This window comes from Nansenia antarctica (assembly GCF_963989245.1).
Source record: "Nansenia antarctica genome assembly, chromosome: 2".
Lineage (NCBI taxonomy): Eukaryota > Metazoa > Chordata > Actinopteri > Argentiniformes > Microstomatidae > Nansenia > Nansenia antarctica.
The window spans coordinates 29,784,165-29,793,728 of record NC_137675.1 but is presented as its reverse complement, the minus strand read 5'-3'; the positions used below and the strand labels follow the sequence as shown (position 1 = coordinate 29,793,728).

The 9,564-nt window shown below is 44.7% G+C and overlaps 1 protein-coding gene across 1 annotated transcript in view; it reads left to right on the top strand.

Annotated features, from left to right (window-relative positions):
• Nucleotides 1-2,441, top strand: part of LOC308151951 (dnaJ homolog subfamily B member 1-like) — a gene marked incomplete at its 3' end in the record, with an annotated part of 4,404 nt that extends 1,963 nt beyond the window's left edge. Inside the window, exons 2-3 of the mRNA XM_080524852.1 lie at nucleotides 1-61; nucleotides 2,208-2,441. The exon at nucleotides 1-61 is cut by the window's left edge and continues 637 nt beyond it. Coding sequence (XP_080380978.1) covers nucleotides 1-61; nucleotides 2,208-2,441 — 295 coding nt within the window. The remainder of the gene's footprint in view (nucleotides 62-2,207) is intronic.
• Nucleotides 2,442-9,564: the final 7,123 nt, after the last annotated feature.

Below are 9,564 nucleotides of genomic sequence, written 5' to 3'. Positions count from 1 at the left end.
CGCGGTGTTCCGCCGCGACGGGTCCGACATCGTGTACCCGGCCAAGGTCTCCCTCAGAGACGTGAGTAGCAGGGTATCCGCGGTGTCTTGAAAAGTATTAAAAGTTGATAAATCAATTTTGGGAAAATCAAGACCCTTAATAAGTATTAAAAAGTCTTATCACGATTTTATGAGGTCTTGAATTTTGTAGGAATTTTTCTGAATTAGACTGTCCAAAGAGTTTGAGTCCTAAAAACTTTTAGTAAAAGTTTGTGAATTTATTAGTTTTATTAAAAAACTAAGATGAACCGGAAATTCTGTTGTATGATAGTGGTCTAGTCTATTGCAAACTAAAACTGTTAAGTTAAAGGTGTCACTGATGTAAACGGTTACAGCTCGAAGTGGTGGTGAGGTCTGGAAAAATATTGACAAGGTCTTTAAAAAGTCTGAGAAAGGTATTGAAATTAACCTCAAGATTCCTGTATACCCTGAGTAGGAATGACGTTGTTTTTTTCTGAGTGTGGTGTGGCAGTCCTACACTCGGATTTTTCATTTTATTGGACAGTGACAGTGAAGACAGACAGGAAAATAAGAAGGGAGAGAGGTCGTGTCAGCAGGGCATGGGCCGGATTCGAACCCATGCCGTCATGGGCATAATGTGTGCACTGTAGATCGCGGTGCTAGAACACCAGACCACCCCAGGCCACAGTTGTAATGATCTTAACTTTGACATTTCTGACACCAGACAGACTTTTGATCAACCATACATATTCTGAAACTACAGATTGTAAGCTTTCAAATGATGTGTCATACATTGAAATCCAACCAAAAAAGTTGATAGTCTATCAAGACGATATACCTATTTGGATGTTGGTCCACCTCAAACAGAGAATGGGGGAAAAGTCACTCTAATGAAACCGCAGCAACAAACGCTGCTAACAATGGCACATCGCTACGAACGTCTAACTGCGTTTTTATAACATCACAACATGCTTAAAACACAGAATAGAATAGAATAGACTTTATTGTCCTTGTACAGTTGCCTATACAATGAAATTGTAGTGGTTCTTCTGAAGGTGCAAAAACAGAAAAACATATTCACAAACATATACATATAACATATCACAAATATTACACACTAGACAATTAAAAAGCGAAAATGCTATAAAACAAGCTAAGAGACAATGAGGTCCGTGGTGTCAAGTGCAAATCAAGACAACAATCTTAAGAAAATAAAAACAACTATAAAAGCAAGCTAAAAGACATGAGGTCAGTGGCGTTATAATACTATAATAATACTGTAAAAATATATAAATGTATAAATAGGCACTTAGAATAGAGTTATTGCACATTTCTATTGCACTTTTTCCCCTGAAGATAAACATTTATGAACATGTCGTATGTCTATTGTTCAGTGTTCTGATGGCCCATGAATAGAAACTGTTGGACAGCCTGTTTGTTCCAGCCTTTATGCTCCTGTACCTCACTCCAGAGCGCATCAGGCTGAACAGGTGGTGACCAGGGTGGAGGTGGTCTTTAAGAATCCAACAATTTAAGAATAACTACACATAATTAAACAGTCCTTGCTTTTGAACACATTTTTGGAGGGTTTTTGCCTCTAAGGGGTGCTATTGAGACAAGAATGGATCCCCGTCAGAAATGGTCTCATTTCTGGTCAAACTTATTCTAAGTATTGTAAGACTAAAACTAAGGACTGTGTGGTTTAATGAGGCGAGGAATTGACTCATATTACAGCATAGGTAAATGATAATAACCATACAAAAAACACTTGATACGCTTGATACGCTATACAGTATACGCAGGTAAAGTGATTGCATCATAGTCAAAGAAACATATTAATCAGACCGATTTATCAAGTGAATCATCTATCCACCAGTCACAACAGGAAAAAGTAATTCATGCTCTGGCCAGGGGCCAATGGCAGTTGTTGTACTAGAAGAAGGAAGATTTATTTGTTGTGGTTTTTTTGTTAACTCACTCCCCCCAGTCACTTCTCGGGCTGTCATAGAAAGGTTTACAACGTCTCTGACTAGAAAGATGAGAGTGAAAAATAAGGCGAAACATATCACGTGTCCAGATTAGATTAATCAACTAATTGGGGGAAAAACACAAATCAACTGACAGCCTGATCCTTACCTTCCAATATAACTCTTACTTCTCCTCCTCCTCCTCCTCCTCCTCCTCCTCCGTGTCCCTCTGTCCATCAGGCGCTGTGCGGGTGCACGGTCAACGCCCCGACGTTGACGGGCAAGATGGTAACCGTGACGACCAAAGACGTGGTGGGGCCGGGGACGAAGCGCCGCATCCCGGGGGAGGGCCTCCCTCTGCCCAAGCGGCCCGATCGCCGTGGCGACCTGGTGGTGGAGTACGAGGTGAAGTTTCCGGAGAAACTTAGTCAGAGCGCTCGCGAGACCATCGCGCAGGTGCTGCCGCCGTCGTGAAAAACGTGAAAACGTTTGCCCAGGAAAAAAGCTCAGGAACGCTGCAGAGGACCCGAGACCAACTCTTAACGATGCCAAGACCGTATGAATAAGGTGACTCTGTGGTCAGATGGAATTAAAGACGAGCTTAATGAGCCATCGTAGTTCAAATTAGCTCCGTTTTTCGCGGCACACTTGTATTTCTATCCCATGCTGTGGTAATAACTGTATCGTGCAACATTTGTTTAATTGGGTGTTGGTTTCCATCTCTGCGGGGCATTGCATTGGGTGCTGAGACCTTGCAGGTTTTGTATTATGTTATTATGAATGATATTGTATTTTGTTGGTGTTAATGGGGTTTTATTGACAACATGGGTTTCGGGAAAAAAGTGCTAGACTTCAAAAGTGAACATAGGAATGTGTCAGTGTGGCTGTGTTCCATTTCGAACATATCCTGTGTTTGCCAAAGAAGGATCTGGATCCCGCCAAAGCAGAGAAGGGTCCACGTGGGCGAGCATTCAAGAGTGAACTGTCAACAGATTATAATCTGAATGATCTGCTCTGGGACGCTTACAATATGGACTTCAATGTTAGGGCAGGAGTTACCCATCAGAGATGTGATGTTTTGCAGCTAGTATGCATTAAGGGAGCTTTTTGTGATTTATGAAACTGGAATACTGTATATGAGGTTTTTGTTGTTGTTGTTGTTTTTTTTATAGCCACTGACTTCTGCACTTCTACACCCGTGCTGTGGGGTAGTCCTATGTTTGCACAAAACATAAAACATATAAAGATATGTTATTTATAAAAATCCGATTCTAAATCAAATCAAATCAAATTTGATTTGTATAGCACATTTTTCTATTGACCCAATGTGCTTAGCAACAACTAGGAAGGACTAACTAAGATTCTATAGATTCTGCACTCATGTTGGGCCCTGCTGTTGCTAAGGACAGTTCTATATTCTATCTATTCTGTTGTTGCTAAGGACAGCTCTATATTCTATATATTCTGTTGTTGCTAAGGACAGTTCTATATTCTATCTATTCTGTTGTTGCTAAGGACAGCTCTATATTCTATCTATTCTGTTGTTGCTAAGGACAGCTCTATATTCTATCTATTCTGTTGTTGCTAAGGACAGCTCTATATTCTATCTATTCTGTTGTTGCTAAGGACAGTTCTATATTCTATCTATTCTGTTGTTGCTAAGGACAGTTCTATATTCTATCTATTCTGTTGTTGCTAAGGACAGTTCTATATCCTATCTATTCTGTTGTTGCTAAGGACAGTTCTATATCCTATCTATTCTGTTGTTGCTAAGGACAGCGAGAAGTGTAAACAAAGACGTTCTGATGAAGAAGAAGCTCAAAAATAGCTTTTAATTATCTATGCAATTTCCCATATTGACACATCAATGAAACCAAGTACGTTCCTCCTAAGGTTTGCCATGTCTCAATGAAATCCATGTAGGTGGGTCATGTAGGTCATGGGTCACGGTCATGGGTGTGTCTAGAACTGACCTACAGTATGTAATATTGCTAAGAGATGTGTTTACATGTGGCAGGGTCTCACTCACCTTGAGCCTATCTACATTTCTCCTTTGTAACACCAAGTGTTACGTCATTTTTCTTCCAATTGTTTTAGAAAACTTTATTCCTGAACGACACATGACCAAAACCTATTTTAGTTACACTCCTATTTTATAGTTTACCATTATTTATACATTGACAAACAGTTTTCTATACAGCAAATGTGATTTATGTAAATAAACAAAGCATTTCTTTCTGTTTCATTGGAAATAAATATTTTTCCTCTTATAGATAAAAGTGAGTCCTTGTTTCTCTCCCTGTATAGATGCAAATTAAATGTAGGAACAGTATGATCAAAAACATGTGAGAAGTTGGAATGAAGATGTAATAACAGTATGATCTGGTGTGCTAATGTAGCAAATATCTAATAACAGTAACATTGTGTTAAATTGTTGGTTGGTATTTTCCAGCCAAAGGTGCTTAGTCCTGTTCATTTTCTCAACCCTGGAAAGACAGGAAACAGCAAATGCTTGATGATTTGAGGCCGGTGGTGCAACTGTTGACCAAACGTAGCAGCTCTGAGGACACTCAACTGGCCAAACCTCAACTTCCTCATAGAACACCGCCGTGCAGAAGTGGTCAACTGCTGAAAACTTCACCACAATCTACGCAAACACAGCCATAGTCATAATGTTGTCCTTTCTAAAAATAAAAAAAGTATTAGAAGTACAAGGTAATAGTCATAGGTGCTGTAGGCGCAGTAGACAAGAGTCCCATGGGAAGAATTGGCTAGCTAGCCCATCGAAATATATCAAAATATTTGGCTCAGAGGACTTGAGGATGGCTGAGTGTAGAGTAGAGGGGAGCCTCAGAGGAGCTGTGTGGGTGATTGACAGTAGAGTAAACAGGGGTTTGTCTGATGTTGACAGTGGAATAGTCACAGGAGGAAGTGCCCTCTTTAGCGATGGCGGCGCTGGCTTCATTGGGGCAGCTGTGGAAGCTGACGCTGGCATAGTGGAGGGAGTCAGTGGGGCTTGTGGGTAAGTTGGCAGTAGTGTAGATGGGGTTGATCACATCGCCTGAGTCTGGCTGTAGGGGGCGCTCCTGTATCTCCTCATAGTCACAGTCACCATGACGACCCTGGGAGAGGTGGGGGGAGAGGACATGTTGAGGAGGGGGTATAGAGCAATTTACATTTACATTTACATTTTTGGCATTTAGCAGACGCCTTATTCCAAAGCGACTTACAATCAATACATTTGAATACTAAGCATGTGAATCAGCAATCCACCATTCGTTGCAGGAAGAGTAATCTAGCTCAGGCCCGGGGCCACTGATAGAAGAAAAAACCTTCTCCCTATCGCCTTCTACTAAAACGTTTTTTTTGGGGGGGGGGGGAGAAACTGAGAAACAGTACAAGGGGGGCAATAGAAGTTCTTAGGGACACAGTAGAGGGGAAAGCGGGTGTCTTTAGGAGACGTAGTGGTGAGGGTCAGAAGATGTCTCAGGAGGAGCAGTTAAGATGTAACCTGAAGAGATGGGTCTTCAGTCTACGACGGAAGATGGGTAGTGACTCAGCCGTTCTGACGGCCGTGGGGAGCTCGTTCCACCAGCGGGGAGCCAGTGTTGTGAAGAGACGTGATCGGGCAGCCCGACTGCTGTGTAGAGGAGGTGGGGCCAGTCGGCCAGCCGAGGTGGAGGAGCGGAGTGAGCGGGCAGGGGTTTGGGGGGTTACCATTTCCTTCAGGTAGGCAGGGGCTGTCCCTTTAGCTGCCTGGTATGCAAGCACCAGGGTCTTGAATCTGATGCGAGCTGCTATCGGGAGCCAGTGCAGGGTGCGAAGGAGAGGGGTGACATGCGAGTATTTGGGGAGGTTGAATACCAGCCGGGCAGCAGCATTCTGGATGAGCTGCAGAGGTCTAATGGCTGAAGCGGGGAGCCCAGCCAGGAGTACATTGCAGTAATCCAGGCGGGAGATGACCAGTGCCTGGGTCAAGAGTTGCGCTGCCTCTCTGGTAAGGAATGGTCGTATCCTTCTGATGTTGTAGAGGAAGAATCTGCAGGAGCGAGCCGTTGCTGCAATGTTCTCCGCGCAGGATAGTCGGTTATCCAGGATCACTCCAAGGTTCTTGGCTGTCAGGGAGGGGGTTACAGTAGAGTTCTCCACTGTGATGGAGAAGTCTTGGAGAGGGCAGGCTTTCCCGGGGATGAAGAGGAGCTCGGTCTTGTTAAGATTGAGCTTGAGATGGTGGTCAGCCATCCAAGTTGAAATGTCAGCGAGACATGCTGAGATACGGGTTGCCACGTGTACATCAGACGGGGGGAAGGACAGGAAGAGTTGAGTGTCGTCTGCGTAGCTGTGGTAGGAGAGCCCATGTGAAGAGATTACCGAGCCAAGAGACTTGGTGTAGAGGGAGAAAAGTAGGGGCCCTAGGACAGAACCCTGGGGTACTCCAGTGGAAAGGGTTCGTGGAGAAGACAGCGATTCTCTCCAGGTCACCTGGTAGGAGCGGCCCGCCAGGTAGGAAGAAAACCAGGAGTGTGCGGTGCCAGAGATGCCCAGGTCTGAGAGGATGGAGAGAAGGATCTGGTGATTGACTGTGTCGAAGGCAGCAGACAAGTCAAGGAGAATGAGAACAGAGGAGAGGGAGGAAGCTTGGGCAGAGTGGAGGGCTTCCGTGACAGCAAGGAGCGCAGTCTCAGTGGAATGCCCAGCCTTGAAGCCGGATTGGTGGGGGTCTAAGTAGATCAATCTTCCGGAGATAGTCAGTCAGTTGTTTAGATGCCGCGAGTTCAAGGGTTTTGGAAGGGAAGGAGAGAAGGGATACAGGTCTGTAATTGTGGACAGATGATGGGTCAAGGGTAGGTTTCTTGAGGAGAGGCTTGACTCTGGCTATTTTGAAGGCCGCTGGGACAGATCCTGTGGATAGGGAGGAGTTGATTAGGGTGGTAAGGTAAGGAAGGATGTCGGCGGAAATGGATTGGAGAAGGGGGGAGGGGATGGGATCAAGAGGGCATGTGGTTGCCCGCTTTGATGTGATAAGTGTGAGAATCTCATCGGGGGAGAGGGGGGAAAAAGATGACAATCCAGAGAGTGTCGAGGAGAGAGTTTGGAAGGGGTGTTAGCATTGTTAGTGGGGGGAGGGAGAGGTGGGGGGGAAAAGGTGCTGCTGATGTCGTCCACCTTTTTTTCAAAGTAGGTGACAAAGTCATCGGCGGACAGGGAGGAAGGAGGAGGGGGAGGAGGTGGATGAAGGAGTGAAGAGAAAGTGGAGAACAGTTTTCTAGGATTAGAGGCAGAAGAATGTATTTTGGAATGATAGTAGGATGCTTTAGCAGCTGATGCCGAGGAGGCGTAGTTGGCAAGGAGAGAGTGATAGAGCAATGCTCACTGACACACACACACACACACACACACACACACACACACACACACACTGACCTCTCCGTTAAGCCCTGTGTTTCTATTCAATCTGGATGTTGGGGAGACAGCTCCTGTGGAACAAAACACACACACACACACATACACACACACCCACACAAGTTAGTTAGATAGTCAGAGAGAAGGCAATGGGAGACGGGAAAGAATATAGGGACTGGGGGGAGAGAGAGAGAGAGTGAATGAGTGAGATGTGAGGGAGTGAAATAAACATTTGTTTCTTAACCAGGATGACATCATGCAAATGCATAACTTTGAAATGAAAACTGAAAGAATTAAAGAAGAGAACTTTCCCTCTTTTCACCAAGAACAGAAAAGTGTGTGTGTGTGTGTGTGTGTGTGTGTGTGTGTGTGTGTGTGTGTGTGTGGTGTGTGTGTGTGTGTGTGTGTGTGTGTGTGTGTGTGTGTGTGTGTGTGTGTGCATGTGTGCGTGCGTGCGTGCATGTGCGTGTGTGTGTGTGTGTGTGTGTGTGTGTGTGTTTGTGGGAGGGACATACCTTGCACCTTGTTACATTTCCATCTGAAGCACAAGACCACTGTGAGTGTTATCAACAGCAGCACAGCCAGACTCACAGACACGACGATGACCACAGAGGTACCTGGAACACAGGGACACACAAGCAGAGGCAGAACAGAGTCACTACTGACAGAACATGTCACTACTGACACTACAGGTTTCAATGGAAAACATATTTTACAGTGTTGATGGCTGGTCGTTGCCTGTAGGCAGGGCCGCTTGGGAGATATGCGAGGCCCTGTGCGAAGTCAGATTTGCGAGGCCTTTTATAATGATGTAGGCTACTGTTATAACCGCGCGACACGCACGCACCGATATATTGCAAGAAATGCGCCCACATGCTGTGCTGATAGACAATAGCATATCTACTTATTTAGATAGTTTACAACCATGTTTGTTTCATTTCAAACCTTTTATACTCGTAAAGGATTAGGATTTAGGATAAAGCAGTCATCATACCCAACATTAAATACGCACAAGCCATTATTGACATGAATAGAGATGTTACTCACCACCATAGGCCTATCCTTTATGTTGAAAAGCTTACAGCAAAAGCAAAAAGACATGTCCCGTTTTTGAGAGTACACAAGCCACTTTCTTTCTATTTTTTCCCCATTTGGTAGTTTTCGGAGAAATAAAGTTTCACTAAAGTTCCTGTTCTCATTATTTTTAGGATAACTAAATCCAGGTTTCATCTTTGGGGGACCTCTTCTAATGATCACTTCTGTAACTGTAGAGTCCATATGTACCGGCCAATTTACCAGGATCATCATACATGACATATCTAACACCGTAGGCTCGTCTTGCGTTCCATCACTCTCAGCCCTGCTGCTGCTCTGAGTAGCTCCATCTTCCGCCTCCGTATCCTCTACTTCGCCACTCCTGACCATCATCACCTGGGGCTGGGCAGCCCCACCGCTGCCGGTGTAGCAGTTGTCCTCCTCCACCTCAGAGACATCATCTTTGCCTCTCAGGGGGGGCTGTGCCGTGCTACTACTAGCATTGCTAGTGCTAGCAGTAACGTTAGCTTCTTCGGTGCTAACGGGAGCCTCACTTGTTTTTAGAAATGTTTCGAACGAACCTCTAAGCGAGGCCCTGAAGCCTTCCTTTCTTTTATTTGTATTTCTTTTTTCAGCACCCGATTAACATTTTCTTCCTCGGTCTCGTTCCCTCTGCATTTTGTCCGTTGCACTGAGCAGTCACTATGCACAACAAGTGTCAACGCGCGCCCAAAAATTATTTTCACGTTTCACGTAAGGTGTCATAAGGGGAAATTACTTTTTTCTGTTGCTAAGAATCTCCCTGTCCTACAGGTATGCTAGATTTTAGATGTATGATTGACTATGATTATCACATGTGTGAACATTTAGAAATGTATTAAAGGCAAAAATAATAATATGGTCCCTTGCCTGGCGCTTTGGAGGGCCTCGCCAGCCAGGGTACCAAAAAAAAAAATAAAAAAAATAAAAAAAAATGTTTTGTTTTTTACCCTGCCTCACGCGAGGCCCTCCAAAGCGCGAGGCCCTGTGCCACCGCCCCAGCTAGCCCCCCCTTAAAGCGGCCCTGCCTGTAGGGTCAATGGCTGTGATCAGGAGTATGTTCTCTACATCATTTGGAGATATGAGCCCATACCAACCAGTAATCAATAACTCTCCAATA